Source organism: Sarcophilus harrisii, chromosome 1, assembly GCF_902635505.1.
Source record: "Sarcophilus harrisii chromosome 1, mSarHar1.11, whole genome shotgun sequence".
Classification (NCBI taxonomy): domain Eukaryota; kingdom Metazoa; phylum Chordata; class Mammalia; order Dasyuromorphia; family Dasyuridae; genus Sarcophilus; species Sarcophilus harrisii.
In genome coordinates, this window is record NC_045426.1 from 102225813 (window position 1) to 102245830 (window position 20018).

Here is a 20018-nt window from a genome sequence, read left to right on the forward strand (position 1 = left end):
AATGAGAATGATAATTCCCTATCACAAAGAGTGGTGAAAAAAGCAGAACCATAAAGAAACTTTGAAATACAAACACAGGATTTGACAGAAACATAAAAAGGTCACCAGAAAGGAACAATTATTAGGAGCTAACCAAGGACAAACTGCTTACATTAGGATATGGAGAGATGATATATGTGTTTCTTTCAAATCCTATTATCATCAAGGATAAGTTAGACAAAAGACCAAACTGTAGTCTGGTGATCTTAAAAGAAGAATGGAAAGGGAGAGAAAAGAGTCATTTCACATACTTGGAATACACTGAAGTCAGCGTTCACTCTCAGGGAAAGACCTTGCCTGTCTGACCTAACCTAACAGATGAGCTCCAGAGTGAGACCCAGAGTACCTCCCAGCTCAATAGTATATTTATCTGATATAGCGAGATAAGCAGGGGATAGGACTAAACTTTTCCTGAAGGGTTCTCAAAAGACTCACTTAATATTGGTCTAATTTAAATATTGGAGTTGTTTGGTTCAATCCCACAACCATATAAAATTAAGAAATGATTATTATTATTAATAATAACTATTATAGTATTATTATAACTATTAATTCTGAACATTGCCATTGGTGATACAATTTTAATTCTAGCAATTATTAGAATGGAAAAATTTTAGAGCTGGAGCGGGAATTTAAAGATTATTGATTCCAACTTCCTCCTTTGACAGCTGCTGAAAATAAAACCCAGAAAAGTGATGAGGTCACACAGATCTTGAGTAATGGCAGAGCTGGGACAAGAGCTATTTACCACTCCAGAGAATATTGACAGCATGCTAAAAGTAGTATTAAATTAATAACTATAAGTCCAGAGCTACTAGTATAGGGAAGAAACCAAGGAACAATCAAAAGGAAGAAAGGAAGGAAAGAAGGAAGAAAATAATCTTTAAGCGATTTTTAACACAGTGCCAGACACTATGCTAAATACTTTACAAATAAATACTGCCTCATCTGAAACTTAAAACAACTATGGAGATAAGTGCCATCATTAACTCCATTTTATATTGAAGGAAACTGAGGCAGACAGCAGTTCATTAACTTTCCAGAGCCATAGTTAGTAAGTATGTGAGGCCAGAATAATTCTCCCTGAGTCTAGGCTCAGCATTTTATCCCTTATGCCTCCTAACTGCTCCTATTAACCAATAAAGAGAGAAGAGGGAAAGGTTTTTGCTAGGGAATTCAGTCCAAACTCAAGACTTAGTAAATTTGCCTGTCAAAGGCAGTCTGGTATAGGGGAAAGAGATTTGGAACTGGCACTGGAAAATATGGCTTTGGGTCCTGGCTATGTCACTTACTAGTTATGTGAACAGAAGCTAATCTAAACTCATGGGCAGCTAAATGGCAAGATGGATAGAGTATCAGGCTTGGAGTGAGGGAATACTCATCATCATGAGTTCAAATATGATCTCAGATAATTAGTTGCTTTGTGACCCTGGGCAAATCACTTAATCCCTTAACTCAGCTTTCTCATCTGTAAAATGGGCTGGAGAAAGAAATGGCAAACTACTCCAAAACCTCTACCAAGAAAACCTCAAGTGGGGGTCAGGAAGAGTCAGACATGACTAAAATAACTGGACAAAGCAACAAAAAGACTTGTATGGGAAAATTAATTTCAGCTAATTCAACCCTAGTCAGGAATGCCTTCTGTAACATCCCTGATGGGGATTTCTGAAGATTTCATTGATGGTAAATTTACTACTTCCTGAGGTAGCCCATTCTACTTTTATACATTTCTAATTGTTAAGGAATTTCCTCCTGATGTTGAACTGAAATCTGTATATTTATAACTTTTTTTAACCTGTTACTCCAAGTTCTGATCTCTGAAGGCCAGTGAAACAAATTTAATCCTTCTTCTATATGACAACTCTACAATTTCTTAATCTGTAAAATGGGGATGACAATTTATAATTACAGACTTATCCTGGGTAAAGTACTTATTAAAATGCAAAGCTCTAGGGAAACATGAGCTATTAGTACAAAGAATTGAGATTTCTGTGTTCCTGATGCTATATCCTCTCTGACAAGCCACCTCCAGGAACAATGCTCAGGAATAGGTGACCTACAAATGACCAGCTTAAGAAAAATACACCTCTCTAATTTAGCCGTCTAATATCTACAATCCTACAGTAAAATCTTATTTCCTTTGACTTAAACAAAATAGGGACTTGTATCCATTCTTAGAATGTATCCCTAAGAATAACATACTAAGTTTTTTTGTATTTATCAGGGTGAAGGGGATCATTTGGTTCTTTTCTGGGAACAGGTATTGAAAAGGAGCTTATTAAAAGGGCATAAGAACCCTGAACAATGTGTGTGCACATGTGTGTGCATATGTATATATGTGTGTGCATATGTGTGTTAGAGAAACAGAAAGGCAAGTAATGAAAAAGGGGGTTTCTAGAGAAGGGGAAGTCACAATGAAAAGGAATCTAGAAAAGGAAGAATCAAAGTTGGTCTGCATCATAAGTTTATCCAGGGTTGGTCCTGGTGCCAAAATAAGGAATTATGAAAATATATAATTAGTATTACACAAATGTAGAACTAATTTCAAGAGCTTGAAATAAAATATGTATTCTGAAATTAATTTGGATTTTTGTGTTGGGAATTCAGAGAAAAGGAATGGGTAGAGACGAAACGACTGAATATCAGCACAATTATTTCTCCTTAAAAACTTAGAAAGAGTGGGCTACATTTTAATCTTTTCCTTTTTTTTAAAGCATGCAATAACTATTTTTAAGGATTCCTTAGTTTCTTTTTTCTCTGGCACTCTCCATAACCCACTTTCTACACCTTCTTTTTCTCTCTCACCTCCCCATTTTTTTCTTTCTGTATTCCACTGTGGCCTGATAGTACAAAGGGAAAAAAATACAATTCTATAAGTTCAGATAGAAAATAAATTCAATGTGGGGAACATGAAATGTGCTTGAGGCTTGAAGAAAACAAAGCTCTTGGTGACTTTTGGCAGACCACAAGGAAAGGACATAGCAGAGCACTTTCTAAGCCTCCTGGAATGGTGAGCTGCATATTTATACAATCAGATTCACGTGGCAGGCTAATCTCCAACCTGCCCATGGGTCACTTCTCAGTTTGTAAATATGAGGTGTAGGGGTCTTCTAGCGTGGAAGAAATATAAATGAGTGGGCTAGTTCACCATCTGCTATAGATTTTGCTGTGTTTTATGTTCAGGCTGTACTTTATTGGCATAAATCATTTGGTCCTGAAGACATTCAGTGCTAAGGTAAAGGAACAATTGCATTTTATCATGATATGCAATCATCAGGTTTTATACGATATAATTTATTTAATGAAAGTTCCCCTACAGTACACTTCATTTAGATATTTGCAGACGAAAAGCTCTGTCTGCTTAATGTTTTTCCTTCTGGGTCTGTCCAACTTAGTTTTGGTTTTTCATGTCACCAAACTCACAAACGGTCCTCCATCATGAATATCAGAGCAAATACTTTAGTTTTCATTCTCCTAAGTGGGGAGTGAAGAGACAGAGAAGAAGGTAGACATAGTGGTGGATGAGAAAAAAAAAGGAAGACTATCCATTAAAAAAAATAATTTCTTAAAAATTGGGTTGGATTAAAGTTTCTTTGTGATCATTATAGGATCTATGCACCCCATTGGGGTAGTTTGCAGTCTACATGGTTGAGGAGAGGGCTACCCTTGGTAAAAGCATAGAATCACAGGAATCACAGGAGCATTAGAATTGGATGTCATGTATAAAGGCAAGATACCTTTATTAATATGTGACTTCAAGGTTTAAAGAACAGTGTAGAGTTCAATGCTATGAATATTTAATCAAGAATCTTTATATGTACATGCCAAAAAACAAATAATCTTTTTTCATCTATTCAATCATTTATTTCATAGGGTCAGAGAATGAGAGCCCTATGGGACCTTAGAGTACTGCTCTTTTTATACTTTGTTCATTTCTTGTTCTTGCCATGTGACTAACCCATCTACTCTTTTTATCCTACAATTCCTTCTCTTACTCCTATTATTCAGAGTTTTACTCTCCACAACCTGTATCTCTAATGATTTTTCAGTTTTATTTCACATAATTCCCTTTCCTGTACTCTATGTTGTAGTCATATGAATATTCTCCCAGTGCTCTTCTCTGTCCCCACACATTTGTATGTGATGTCTGTATTATTTAAAACAGTATCTACTTGTTAAAGGTATAGCTTGAGGTCACTTCCCCCATGCCAGTGTCCCCAGCCGAGGGCCACCTGCTCTATCAATTACTCCTTCCACTTTCACCTCTCCTATACGCTTGAAAAAAAAATTGAAATGGTATCGTATTTATTTGAATTCATGTCTCATGAGAGACGTATCATCATTCTGGATCCATGTCATGTATTTAGGACACAATAATATCTATAGAAAGAAGTAGTGGCTACCTCCTATTGATGATTCTTGAAGAGGTCTGTTTGCAACTACTAAAACACAATATATACAATTCTAGTGAGAGAGAAGTATAGTGGAAAGCATGCTGACTTTGGGATTTAAGAACCTGGGTTTTAATCTTTTGCTACTTTGTAGATGTCCAATAAACTCATCAGTTTAGAACTAAAAAAACATAGATATACATCACAGGGCATAGTTATACACATGTAATCCCTACTGTTTGAGAGGCTGATTCCAGTGATTGCTTGAGATTACTACTTCTGAGGTATAGTAGGGCTAAAGTAGGTCAGGTATCTGGCACCAGTAATGGTAAGATTCTGGGAACCAAGAGCCATATCTGGAGCCAAACCTGGAAACAGAAAAGGTCAAAGTTTTCACACTGATCAGCAATGAGTGATCCATCAATCCATCAGTACTCACTCTACTTCCAGCCTGAGCAAGATAGGAAGACTTAATCTTAAAAAAAAAAAAAAAAAAAAAAAGATACAAGCAAAATGTATAAGCAAGAGGATGAATATGAATACAATCTGTTCCTACAATAATAATGTCAGGTGTGGTAAAACTTTGAGATGAGATTGACAGAAAGCATGGTAGGGGGCTTTTGTGTGTGTGTTTTTGCTATATTAGGAAAAGAAGAAAAGCAAAGAAGAGATAAGACTATTGCATGGAGTGGATTGGATGATTAGTGAAAATAGAGATAAGGCAGAGATTTAAAATTCTTATTTTGCTACTGTTTTCTTTGTAAAGGAAAAGGGCCTTTTGTACTGAAAATGACAGAATGGAAATGGATAACAGAAGCTGATTCCTTAGATCAGAGGAAATTTCCTAAGAATTAGATCTGTCCAAAAGTCTAACAGGCTCCCTCAAGAGGTTTTGGGTATGAGGGTAAAGCTAAGACTCAGAGTAGAGGGAGCATTCCAGCCAAACTCTCCCAATGTTCACCTCCAAAAAAAACTTTAAAATACTAAAATTGCATCTTGGAGCAGCATGGTTAACATAAGGTTGGAGTGAGACATTTTGTCAGCCCAAGACAATTTTGGATGTCAGAAAGAGAGATCTGTGGGGACCTGGCCTAGAGCTTACTGTGTTCCTAAAACCAGCACTGGACCTTGCAGGCAATGCAATAGCGCCTGCAGTTTTTACTACCAAGGGGATTGTTCAGGAAGGTATAGGTGGAGGACTAGGTGTTGCTTGGAAACTCCACTGCTCATTACCCAGTTCCCTATCAGAGAGGAGTGCTTGCAGTCACAAGGTAGCAGGGCCCCTGGCTGAGCTTTCAAGGTGGAAAAAAGATCAAGAGCCCTGTAGCAATTCCAGGTTGAAAGGAGAAACAAGGGGTTATCTCATGGAACAGAGCTCCTACATTGGTAAAGGATGAAGCTTGACCAGAATGAAGATCAGGAGAGCAATGTTAATACCTTTCTCCAGATCACACTAACTTGAAAGCATTGAAAACTTATAGACCTTCCCCCCCCCCCCCAGAATTAACTGTGAAAACAGAAAGGTGAAAAAGCATCTGAAGCTCAGGATAGTTTGCTCCCTCCCAAACTGCCCAAGTTGAGCAAAGATCTCACTTTTAATGCAAAATGCAAAGTCAAGAAATACATAGTAAGCGTGATCAAATGACTAAAAATGAAACCTGCCATAAAACCTACTACAGTAATGGAAAGCCCAAGACCCAAACTCAGAAGAAAATATCCATTAGCAGATTCTCAAAGAATAAGGCAGTTTGAATATAAACTCAACAAAAATTCTTAGAAGAGTTAATATATATATATATATATATATATATATATATATATATTTAAAAAGAGTGAAAAGTGATTTTTAAAATCAAATCAAAAAGAGAAAAACTAGGAAAAGAAATAAGAACAATACAAGAAAATTATGAAAAGAGAATTAGCAGGGTTAGCTAGATAGCACAGTGGATAGAGTATCAGCCCTAAAGTCAGGAGGACTTTTGTTCTTAATATTTCCTAGCTGTGTGACTCCGGGCAAGTCACTTAGTCCCAATTGCCTCAACAAAATAAATAAATAAATAGAAATTTAAAATATATATGTAAAAAAATTTTAAAAAGAAAGAAAATTAGTTGCTCAATAAGAGACAATATTGAAGAAAATAACTCCTTAGCAGAATTGACCAAATGGGAAAAAAAGAGGTAAAAATATCTCAGTGAGGACAATAATTTCTTAAAAGTTAGAACTGGACAAGTGGATTCTAATAACTGAGATATCAAAAAACCAAAAAGAAAAGTAAAAAAAAAAAATGGGGAAAAATAAAAGAAAGCATGAAATACCTCATCAGAAAAAGAAGTGACCTTGGAAACAGATTGAGGAAAGATACTTTAAAAGTTATTGAACTACCTGAAAACCATGGTTTTAAAAAAGAGCCTAGATATTATATTTCAAGAAATTATCAAGAAAACTGCCTCACTAGCTGAGAATCAGAGACAAAACATAAATTGCATGGATCATCTCCTGAAAGAGATCCCAAAATGAAAACTTCCAAAATTATTGTAGGCAAATTCCAAAACTCCCATAAAGGAGAAAATATTGAAAACAGCTAAGAATCTATTCACATACCATGGAGCCACAGTCAGAATCATACAAGATTTAGTATCTACCCTATATAGGAATAGAAAGCTTAGAAGATGATATTCCAGAAAGCAAAGGAGCTAAGAATAAAAGTAGGAATAACCTCCCTGGCAAAATTTAATATAATTCTTCAAGGGGATAATGAATATTTAATGAAATAGAGGACTTTCAAGCATTCCTGATGAAAAGAAAATTTGATTTTCGAATACAAGAGAAGTATAAATATAGTACATATTTATATCATGACAACTTTATCATTAATTATTAGGGTAGTTGGAAGTCTATATGAAGCGAGAGCATTAGCATTGTTGATTAGAACTGATTATGTTGTGATGATCTCAAAAAATAAGGAAAGGATAAGAAAAAAAGATCTACTTTGAGAAGAGAGAATACTGAGGAAAAATGGGGAAAATTATCTCACATAAAAAGAGGCATGAAATGCTTGAACTTCATTTTCATCTGAACTGGTTCAAAGAAGAAAGAATACACACACACACACACACACACACACACACTCAATTGATTATAGAAAACTTCTTATCCAACAGAGAAGTATGGTAAATGTGAGGGTAGACTAAGGGAGGCAGTGGTAAGAAGCAAAACAGACTTTTGAGGAGGGACAGAGTTAAAAAAAAAAAAAGGAGGACAAGACCACTTTATCTTTCTTGCTTTTTCTCTTTGGAACATGACTTATATGAAATATGTTTAACATGACTTCACATATATAATGGGTATTATATTATTTGTTTTTTCAATGGGTGAAGGAGAGTCTGGAGGGAGGGAAAGAATTTGAAGCTTGAAATTAAAAAATGAATGTTAAAAATTCTTTTTTTTTTAAATATAAAAAGAAAATCATAGTTTCCTCCTCTTTGGAAGTCTTCAAGTGGAAGATTAAGAACTACTTCTTGGGTATATTAGAGTGGACATTCATATCTCATTCATTAAACCAATTAGTTTGGATTCACCTAAAAGTAAGCACTTTGTTAACAGAAGTACAAGAGCAGGGTATTCTCACTATCTTTGTTAGGTTCAAAGTGGGTGAGAGCTGCTGTCTTACCCTCTGTTCTTTCATAGGTACTCTGAAAGATGAAGTATATAATGTTCTAAATTAGCAGGAGATAGAATTGACTAAACTTCATTGCCAACCTCTTATTTCCACTATTAAATTTAGGAATATGTCATATCATTAATAGTTTATTGCTTTTTGTTTTCTCAATAATGATGTTGGATTCAAGGTGATTATTCACACTATTCTGTCTAATCCACTTTAAGACTAACCAGATATATAGATGACCTTTTAGGAATAAGGATTAGGTGAATAGAATAGGTTAGGACTGCTGTTTGTCCTTCATTTCAAAGAGAAGAAATGGCATCATGGAATGATGTCTTGACTTGTGTGAATTAAGGTTAAAGAGTTGCATAAAGTTATCAGCTTCATTCTCTCTTCCAGAATAACTGAAGTTCAGTGTCAGGACAAAAGTCAGAACAGTTGGCAAAGACCAGGAGGCAGTGGCTGGTCTTGGCTCCTCCAATAGGCTCTGACTTCAGCTGCCTTCATAGTCATTGGGGCAAATTGTCTTCATTGGTCCATTCCACCAGAAGTCTTCACATGCTTGGGATATCCCCCTAAGTCACTGATAGGTTTGAGGCTTGTTGGTTCCCTCGACCTGGTTTAGCCCATCTATCAAGATGGTTTGCTAGGGTATAGCATGCTATAACTTCTTAGCACAACAGATGAAGGTTAGGTGCTCATCTACCTTTGGTTTTTGTAGGATTAAAATAAGATAGAATAGAATAAACCAAAGCTAAGTCTTCCACTAGGGAAACTTGACTTCTTTGGCATCAACCCATAGTGGAAGAAAAATATGTCCTTTCTTCAGTTGTTCAACTGAATTAATTTTTGTAAAGTGTAAAGTACTTGTAAAATACAACTTTTTGTAAAGTAAAATGTCTGGTATATAGTAGGCACTATACAAATGTTTTTTCCCTTCATTCCATTTGGTCTGGTAGCCTTAGCCTTCCCAAGTCTATCAAACTAGGCTATTGTTTACTGCAGAAAAGGGTTCTCCCAAATATCTAATGAGCTTCATTTCCCATTTTGTTCTCAGCTACAGCTTAACATCTGCCACAAAGCAGGAGAAAGTATGTTGCAAGTCAAGCACCTAGAGGTCCATCCCAGGGAAGATCAAGTCCCGGCTTACGTTTGGTTGCTGAGAGCTGCGATTTGTACTGCCCTCTGACCAGCCGGCAGGTGGAACCGTCTCCATTGCAGACTCCACAGCTATCTTCCTTGACGGTGCTTCCCAGCTGGTGGTCACAGCCAACAATCTGACAAAAAAAGAAAGATGTTCGGTTCAAACTGAGCACCTACTGACGGAGAGATCCATCTCTGTGACTAATTACCACCAAATTATTCTCACATCATCCCCAGAGGGCTGTAAAATATGTTACCCACGAAGGAGTCTAAACCCAGCCAGGAGTCAAATTGAACTTGGGAGTTAGAAATTCAGAACAGCTCCAAATGGCTTTTGCAGTTCAGACATCAGGGGAGAGAGACGTGGAAAAGTTTGTGTGTTCATAGGTAACTGCAGATCTATGTGGACGTGGGCATATGAGTGCACAGACATATGTATGGGGCGGGGATAAGGAAAGCAGACCATCACAAACCTCTCTCTGTCTCTGTCTTTCTGTTTCTGCCTCTTTCTATCTCTCTTTCTCTCTGCCTTTCTGTATCTCTGTCTTTGTATTTTTATCTCTCTGTCTCTCTAACCCTGTATCTCTGTCTGTCTCTCTCTTTGTATCTATCTTGCTGTCTCTGTCTTTGTATCTTTATCTGTCTCTATCTCTTTATCTGTCTCTATCTCTCTGTTTCTGCCTCTATCTCTGACTTTGTGTCTTTTTGTATCTCTGACTTTGGATCTCTCTTTCTGTGTCTCTGTGTCTTTCTGTGTCTCTGTCTTTATATCTTTTATCTGTGTCTCCGTCTGTCTCTGTCTCTGTCTCTCCTCACTTCTGCCTCTGTCTTTGTGTCTGTTTTTCTGTGTCTCTGTTTTTGTATCTTCATTTGTGTCTCTGTCTCTATATCTGTCTCTCTTTTTCTACTTCTCTCTTTCTCTGTGTCTGTGTCTGTCTCTCTGTTTCTGCCTCTCTCTATCTCTGACTTTGTACCTGTCTTTTTGTGTCTCTGACTTTGTATCTCTTTCTTTCTCTGCCTCTGTCTTTTCTGTATCTGTGTCTTTGCATCTTTTATCTGCGTCTCCTTCTGTCTCTGTCTCTGCGTCTGTCTTTCTGTGTCTCTGTCTCTCTTTTCTCTGCCTCTCTCTCTGTTTCTCTCTGTGTGTCTCTGTCTCTGTCTCTCTCTGTCTCTTCTGTTTCTGCCTCTCCCTGTCTTTGGGTCTGTCTTTCTGTGTCTCTGTTTTTGAATCTTTATCTGTGTCTCTGTCTCTATATCTGTCTCTCTGTTTCTGCCTCTGTCTTTCTGTGTCTCTGTATCTCTCTCTCTCTTCTGTTTCTGCCTCTCTCTCTCTTTGTATTTGTCTTTATAACTTTGTTTCTCTTTGTCTCTCTCTTCTTCTTTTTCTAAATTCCAATTTGTTTTCAATATAATTCCTGCATAATTTTTTAAAAAATAGTATTAAGTGCCTATAATATTCAATATATGGTGCTAGATACTAGGAGTACAGTTAAAAAGAATTCAATTTATTGTCCTATAAAAACAAACAAAAAAAAACAAATAAACTTTTAAAAATAGAAATCATCACCACAAAGGAAAGAAATGAGTCTTTTAAGCAAACTATAAAAGATAGTTTTGAAAGATTTAAATTTAAAAATTAAAGATTTATTATATAAGGAACAATATTCTTTATGTTCTAAATTTAGAAAAATGATCAGTAACTGATTTAGGATTTTAAGTATAATTAGGTAAGTTTACTTGTACAGTCCAACTCAGGTTCAACAACATGAAAATATAGTTGGCATGGTTTAATTCCCTTCAAATTCTAGAATAGATATAAAATCTAGACTAAATTTAATTTCAGTTTGTATTTAGAATTATGGGATTTTAGACCCTGGAGGACTTTTAAAAAATCTAATAAATAATTTTATTTTATTCTTCTTTGGTTTTATTGATGCCTTAAAAAAAAAACTCCCAGCTACTTCCTGATCTATCTCTTCCTCCCATCACAACACATAACACATTATTCTATCAGTCCTCAGTAAAGAGACATTCACTTTATTCCCATTTCTTTGATAACTTAAAAAGATGATGTCACAAATATTTTGCAGAATTAGATCTTGGTTTCTATCTTTGACATCCTTGGAACATATGCCCCTATAATAACTAAGTCAAAGATAGGAACAGTAAGTTGACTTTTCCCTTTAATTCAAAATTATTTTCCCAAAGAACTGGATAAATTAACAGAGCTCATAGCTGCTTTAAAATTGTATATATATGGAACACTATTTTTTTTTTTTTTTTTAGGAAACACTGAATATGACGGATCTTCAGAATTATGGAATGACTTAAATGAAGTGATTCAGTGAGAAATAATCAAAACTGAGAGAATAATATAACAATGATCATAATAATATAAACGGAAACAACATTTAGAGGCAGTAAAATTCTAATTGATTGTAATAACTGATTTCTGGCCAAAGAAAGGAAGATGGAATGATGATAGAATAGATTTCCTTCCTTTCTGAAGAAAAGTAGGGGGCTACAGATATGGCAATTGTTATTGTGATATACTCTGTAGTTTTATGTATTTCATTGTAATTGATGTGTTCATTGGTTTAACTTATATGCTCAATAATAGCTAGAATTTATTAGTGCTTTACAATTTGCAAAGAACTTTTAAAATATTTTCTCATTCTATTCCTACAATACGCTTGGGTGTTAAATGTTATAATTTCCCCCATTTTATAGATGAGGTAGATAAAGGGAAAGTTACATGTCCAGTATCATGCAGCTAGCGTATTTCTAAGGTCAGACTTAAATTCTAGGTCTAGTTCTCTATCCACTGTGCACTTAGCTGTCTTACAAAATCAATTACTCAATAAACACTATAGTGTTTATAGTATAGTGACTACTATATGCCAGGTATTAGGCTAAGCTTTAGGAATGCAGGCAAGAGGAATAGTCCTTGCTCTCAAGGAGGCTGTGTGTATGTGTGTGTGTGTGTGTGTGTGTGTGTGAAAGAGAGACAGAGAGAGAGACAGAAAGACAGAGACAGAGAGACAGAGACAGAGAGAGAGACAGAGACAGAGAGAGAGGGAGGGAGAGAAAGAGAGAGAGACACACACACAGAGAGACAAAGACAGAGAAAGAGAGAGAGAGAGAAACAGAGAGAGAGAGAGAGAGAGAGAGAGAGAGAGAGAGAGAGGTTTTTCAGATGGGGGATGGAAAAGTTTGAGGGAGAAAATTGTGGTACAAAACCAAAAGGCATAGATAAAATCCTTTTAAAATTAGGAATGGAAATGGTATACTTAAAAAAGTTATCTTAGTGTACTGTCTTCCCACAGCCTCTGTTCTTTTATTATTTTTTAATAGTTTAATAGATGAGATGATATTCTCTTGTTGCTCTTATTCATAGTGATTTGGATAAAATGTGGTTGAAAATGTGCATCTCTTCTTTTGAAAACCACAACTAGCTTCTGACCACTCTTTTTTAGTGAATAAATATCTCCTTTGCTTCATGAGGGAGCTGGCGCTCAGAAAGGTCAGGTGATTTGGCCAAAGTGACACTTAGACTGTCCTCCACATGCCTCTCATGCTCGTGATCCTTATTCCTGGTTTAATGTAACTGTTTCTTCTTTTTGGCTATATTTAATAATTGCAAACATCTGTTTAGGCAATTGTTAAAAATATGATTTATTTAGCATTCAGTTTTGTATGTGCTGGGTTTTAAAAAATGCGGTGGGTAATGTGTACTTTTCAAATAAAAAAAAACAAATACAAACATCTTTTAAACAGATGACTAAGTTATAGCTCCTTCAAAGTAGCAAACATTTTCACATGAATAATCTATTAGGAAAACATCATAAAAAACACTTGTGTTAATAAAATGAATAGAAGCAACTTAGTCAAATATCCACAGTCAAATCCCTGTCTTCTTCTTCAACTTACTGGAGAAACTACAATTCCTATCTCAGACTCCATTTAAGCTTTGTCTACATGGATCCGTGTTGTGGTTAAAAAAAAAAACAAACAAACCCTTTGTTAGTGTCCTTCTACATGACAGCAACAAAAATATTTCCATGGGCAAGAAAAAAGTATTTGTGGGTGGGCTGATAACCCTGCAGGCACTAGTGTGTACTCATTCCATTTTGGTTCTGTGTTAGTTGTGTGGCTTGGGGTCTTTTTTTTTTATTGGTGGCATTGTTTATACCATCAACATAATTTTACAAAGAATTGGCCCAATGGGCTTTACCTCGCTCATCCATCAGTTCTAGCCATTAGCCAATCGTGTTGCAAGCAAGGAGTTTCAAATATGGGAGCAGGGGAATGCAGGGTGGGAGAAATGCCAAACAGTCAAACCACTGAATCAATGGTTCCAACATGTGGGCCACAGTCACGAATCCAAAAACAAATCTAACAATACCTTCTGTTTGCATAAAAAACTCTCAAGTAAATGCATCACTATTTTTCAAATTATGTAGATACTATTATGATGAATAAAACACAAATTCATTTTAAAATGTTACCAAAGTCAGAACAGCCTTTTGCCAAGATGCATGTTCTTGAAAAATGGACATATCATACACCCTTTCTTATGTTGGGGTCCATAACATTTCTTGATATTAAATAAGGATGATCATCTTCTAAAAAATTGGGAAATAAAGCACTAAACCATCGGATTCTCTCAAGGTGCTTCCACTTTTGTTTAAGAAAACATTTTGCATATCTTAACAGATGTATGAGCTTTGACTATACTTATACACACAGACATATATACAAATACAAACTCACACAATTCCCTCTACTTCCAAAATATTTGGGGCTATGCAGAAAGGGCTTTAATTTTCCAATGTGCTTTGTTCTATACAGAGATGAAATGACCAAGAGGTATAAAAAGCCTATCCTCTCTAGTGGGAGCATTTGAAGTTTGCCTGAATTTTCTCTTCAAATTACAAAGAACTCCGATTTTCCCAAAGGGTTTACATTTCTCTGGAACTGTTCTGTATTATTATTTGACTCGAAAAGAACCATAAGAGATAATTACATACCTCCCTCTCTCTCTGATCCTACACATTTCTCATTGATGCAAAAGCTGTGTTGAGAACAGTTAAACTTTGCGAACCTAGAAAAACAGCCATGCTAAGAATAGTTAAATAGAAAGCTACATACTTCTGGGCTAACTTGGCTCCAGCATTCGATTTGTAACTCTCAAGTGTGGGTTTGTGAACCCTAGGAAATGAACCAAGTTAGTTCTAACTGTGTTTTGTTTAACTTCATTGTTTAAATGACTAACATCTTTCTGACACAATTGTTTTTTTCTTGATATCAGTTCTTCTTTAAGATGCCAAAATACTCCAACTTAATTCTTTTCTATATGTGGAATACTTTTCTATCAGATATAATTTCCCTCTTTTTATCCAAATGCTATCCTCCCCCCCATAAAAAGTTTTATTAGGCAAGTAAATCACTGTTGAGAGACTGGAATCTGTTGAGACTCAATAAGTGTTAAATAACAATACATAAGTAAGAAAGCTAATTAACATCTAATGTAAACTGAGAGGAAAAAGGGAGACATCAGCCTTGGTCCTACTCAGTGGAGATGTTTACTGACAGAAATATTAGTGTGCTACCAATTCAGATACAGAACATTTTAGATGTAAGATACTTATGGTTTTTTGAAAGACCCGTGATTTTCACAAGTTCAGATCACAACTATTTTATCCTGTGTGATTCTTGGCTAGGACTTTCTAACAGTCCTCCATATGCAGGAGGCCCATTTCTTTCCATTTCTCCAGAGTTACCAACGCATTGTTCAGATCATTCATCTATTGCTGCTCATTTTCACTAGTCAGTTAACCTTTTTCTAAACTTAATCCTTAGTATATAAGAGGCAGCATTGGTATAGTTCATCGAGAGCTAGAGTTATGAAGAGATGGGTTCAAGTCCTTCATCAGACACATAGTGAAAGCGTGGCTATGGGCAAGACACTTCATAGCTCAGTGCTTACTATCATATACAAGTTCCCAATTGACGTTTCTTCTTATTTTTTCCTTCTATTCAAATCTAAGCCATTTTCATTATTCATCTACAAACTGGATTTCAAAGGATGTGATTTTTTTTTATTGTGAGTTCTCCCCCAGTGTGAATTGTAATTTCTTTCTAACTCAGCAGATAGTCTAAGCTTCTGTGGATGAAAATGTTATCAGCCTGTTGCTTGATAATATTGGTGATAAAACTCCTCCATTCTCTTAAGTTGGCCCTCAGCCAAAAGGTATGTAGTCATTCACCAGGTCCATGGTCTAAGCCTTTCTAATTTGGCAGATTCTAGAGTTAGCATTTTATTCCCGTGGTCTTTGGAACCAAAATCACTTCCATGGCACAATGAGTCACTACAATGGAGAGGAATAGGACTTTAATGGAGGAAACACAAATGCTGATATACCAGTTGAGAAAATTTGTTCACCTAGCACCAAGTGATACTAATAGGAGTTTTCCATCCATTATTTTTTCAGTGGGGGGGGGGATAGGACTGACTGCTTTCTCACATATTTCACATGGTGAATCTCACTGAGAAGGCTTTGTACTTGTCTAGTACTCCACATAATGAGTACATGTTATCTTCAAACAATGGTACATCAAGAAACTCATCGCTGGGAGAAAATTTTTCTTTTGTTTGGATCTTTCAAAGGGTATCCCCCACAACACTGGCAGTACCGTGAACACTTTGATTTATATCAGTGTTCAGCAGTGTATGAGAGGATGGTCTCTTTAATCAAGCCTGTGATGGCATCTCAGAAAATTTTGACCTTGTTATGAGAGACCTTTTTGTCTGAGGTCTTGCAAAGAATATGCTTTCTTAAAATCCTCAACAAATAAGACCAATGAGATCAATGGGATATTACATTCAGATAAAAAAGGAAGATCAGGTCTGTTCAGACAATCACAAAATGTGGGGATAATATCTCTATAACACCTTCTGGTGTATGAATGAAGATGCTTGAGAGTCCATTCTATTAACAATTCAAAGTAATCAAAATAAAGCATTTGGGGAGCCATTCCATTTTTGGGGAAAGGCAAAAATCAGCTTTTAATTCCTCATCGCTATTGACAGCCACAGACAACTCTGCAATGAGAAGGACACTGAAGAAATATTTTGACAAAGTAATTTAATATGATTCTACCTTTAAGTTACATCTGGCTACAACAAATATTCCCTATTTACTATGCTAGATGGTTGTGTGATATTTCTGGCTTCCTTGAAGTGTCACCTCGAGTATAGTTGCTGAGCAATCGCCAGACCAGTCTGGCTGAAGTGAGAGTCTGGGAACTGTTTAGAAAACAGGACCTCTGAGACTCTCAGCTGTTAAGATGTTATTTGTATTGTACACAGGTCATTAGTGGACCATCATCATCTGCCACTGTCCCTTGGATATTTGCTTTTTCACAGGCATACCAGTTGTATTTTGTGTCATTCTCTCACAATCTCTCACAATTGAGCTGATTTCTCTCTCTTCTCCTTCATGATTTACTAAGAACAAACCCTTCCTAAACAAAACCCCAGAACAATAACATCCAATCCAAGTTGGCTCCGGCAGTGAGCTTTCTGGCATGTACTGTAGCTGGGCTCTAAGGTAAAGATTTCATGTTGGATTTTAGGCATCAGGCCGACAATATGGGCTGAGATGGTTTTCTCCCCGCACTCTATTAAGCTGACAGCAAGTGAACAGGGAGAACACGAGACTAGAATTCTCTAGACACTCAAATATGTACAATAAAATGTCTTCACAAGGAGCTGCTGGAGAAATAAGGGGGACTGAGTTAATGATGCACACAGTGTAAATACTACCAACTTTGGGGCAGACAACCTTCTCTAGACTGATGAACTTGTATGGGTTCACCTGGTTAAATACAGCAGTGATCACATTTAAAATAGTTTCCCTGCGGGCTCCCCAGGCTCCAATAACAAATAGTGAGCCAGTGATGTCAAGGTTTTGTGGGTCCAAACTGTGAAGTAAGAAACTTTCAAATTCCTCAGTTCTCAATAGTAGGAGACAAGAATATGGTGAAAGGAACTGTGCAAACCTGAGAGACTGCTCTCAGAATAACCTCCCCTTCTAGCTTTGCCCCACACATCCCTCATCATGACCCCAACTCACTCAATGTTATTGATGTTCAGTCATTTTGTTTTGTCTGACTCTTCATGGCCCTATTTGGGGTTTTATTGGCAAAGATACTTGAGTAGTTAGTAGTTTGTCATTTATTCCTCCAGCTCATTTTACAGGTGAAGAAACTGAGGGAAACAGAGTTAAATGACTTGCCCACGATCAGTTATGAAGAATCCGAAGCTAGACTTGAACTCATGAAGATGAGTCTTTCTGACTTCAAGCTTAGTGCTCTATTCACTGTGCCATCCAAATACCTGGATTTAGAGTTAGAAAATCTAAATTCAAATACTAAATACAGCTGTGTGTGTGTGTGTGTGTGTGTGTGTGTGTGTGTGTTGCTTTGATCTCTCTAGGTCTCAGGTTCCTCATCAGTATAATAAATGAGTTGGATTAGATAATATCAAAGGGATCTATCATTATATGACTCTGTAACTTATCTGTAGAGGATTAGGGCAGTGAGGTGGTATAGAGCATCGGACCCAGTAAAGAGTATCTGAGATTGAATCTAGTCTTAGATACTTACTGGCTGTGCTATCCTGGGCAAGTCACTTACCTCAGTTTCCTTATCTGTAAAATGAGCTGAGAAGGAAATGGCAACTATTCCTGTATCTTTGCCAAGAAAACCCCAAAGGGGGTCAGGTCACTAAGAGTCAGATGTGACTGACACAACTGAACAACAAGAATAATTTCCTGGGGTTGTTCTGATGATCAAGTGAGATAATAATTGAAGAGTGCTTCTCTGGCACATAGTCATCAGTATTTAAATGTGGGCTAGAGCAAGATGTTGAATCTACCTGTGGGATTTACAAAACTATGTATACTGCATGCCTTTTCTGCATCTTTTTCCATAAGAATGAAAGCCTTTCCTTTCAGGAATAACACCGAGTTGACAGCAGGAAAAAATGCCGATGGTGTCTAGAGGCTTATAGCAGAAATAACACAATTTGGACCAGGTTTAAACCTTTATTCTGCTGTAGACTATCTGCTTGACATGAAGTGAAATCACATTAAATTCTTTGGGACTCAGTTTCTTCATCTGTAGAATGAGTAGATTAGATTTGCTGATTTTAGGATATCTTCCAACTTTTATTATTTATGATTCTGTAAACAGAAGATGCTCTTGATTACCAACAGCCTCATGAGGAAGAAAAGAGAATGATTTCAAAAGCACTCTTCAAAAAATGATGTCCTATGGTGTGTTCCATGAACCTAAAAACTCCACCATTAGGAATTAATTCCTTTGATTTATAGGCAAGAGTTCCAAACAGGATTCTCCTGGGTGTAAGGATTGCAATCAGCTCAGTTTTTTTTTTTAATCCACAAAGTATTTTACCTAATTATTAAGCAATCATGAACTAAGAAGTCAGTAGTTTGACCACTGCCTAGTCACTACTAGAACATAACAGGACAGGATTAGATTCACTAATAATTGTGACTGAAATTAAATATAGTGGTATAATGGAAAGAACACTGGATTTGGAGATGGAAAATTGGGTTTGAGAGTCTACTTCAATGCTTCTTAGTTGTATTATTCTAGGTATATCACTTTTCTCATCTGTGATATTGTGATTACAATATTTGCATGATCTATCTAACAGATTCATTGTAAGGAAATTACTTTGGTAAACTCTAAGTTCTTAATATTAATAATTTTTTGATCCTGTGCAGAACATTAAAATTTTCTGTAGTTCAGTTTTCTCATCTATAGAACTGTAATATTATATTAAAATATATAACAAAATTATATAAACATATATTTTAGGTGGATTTGTGATTGCATTAATGCAGAGAGCTTCCTGGGAGAAACTTTACTAACGCAAATTACTACAATCTCTGCAAATTATAGTCTCTGAGAACTGCTGAGGACATGATATTATGTAACATATAATTATATGTGCACATATACAGATTCTAAGGAAAGTACTTTGTTTCCAAAAAATGCTCAACAATTGAATTTATATCCTACAGGTAATAGAGAACCATTGGAGCTCAGTAAGCAAGTGATAATATCCTCAGAATGACTTTTTCTTAAAGAAAAATAATGTTGATTGTAGTGGGGAAAGACTTGAAGAAAGAAGATGAGTTACAAGGCTATTACAGTAGTTCAGTATCAGATAAGAGATATGGGACAGAATTAGAACTGTGGCCACATGAATGGACAAAGGAAGACATACATGAGAAAGATTCTGACAGTAGAAAGACAGTATTTGATAATGGATTAAATATGTATGGTAAATGAGAGTGAGGAGTTCTGAAAGGCACAGAAGTTGTTGCTATGGACCAGTGGGAGGATGATAATGCTCTAAATTATAATAGGAAATTTAGGAAAAGGGGAGGGTTTGAAGTCACATAGGAGGAAAACCAGTAGAGAACAGTGTCACAAAAAAACTAAAAAGGAGAGAGAATCCAGGAGACAAAGATGAACAGAATCAAATAATTCAGAGAGTTCAAGGAAGATCAGGACTAAGAAAATGTCATTATATTTTGTAATTAAAAAATCAAAGATAACAATGAAGAGGGATAGTTTGGAGGCAGATGAGAAGGGCCAATTGTAAATGCCTTTTTAAAAAGTTTAGCTTTGAAGGAGAGCAGTGATATAGGATACTATCTAGTGGAGATGATTGGATCAAGAT

The 20018-nt window shown here is 36.1% G+C and overlaps 1 protein-coding gene across 2 annotated transcripts in view; it reads right to left on the bottom strand.

The window, feature by feature from the left end:
* Nucleotides 1-20018, bottom strand: part of ADAMTSL1 (ADAMTS like 1) — a 1023200-nt gene that overhangs the window by 230457 nt on the left and 772725 nt on the right. For both annotated transcript variants that reach the window (XM_031961469.1, XM_023497962.2), the window contains one exon: nucleotides 9246-9372. In XM_031961469.1, coding sequence (XP_031817329.1) covers nucleotides 9246-9372 — 127 coding nt within the window. The remainder of the gene's footprint in view (nucleotides 1-9245; nucleotides 9373-20018) is intronic.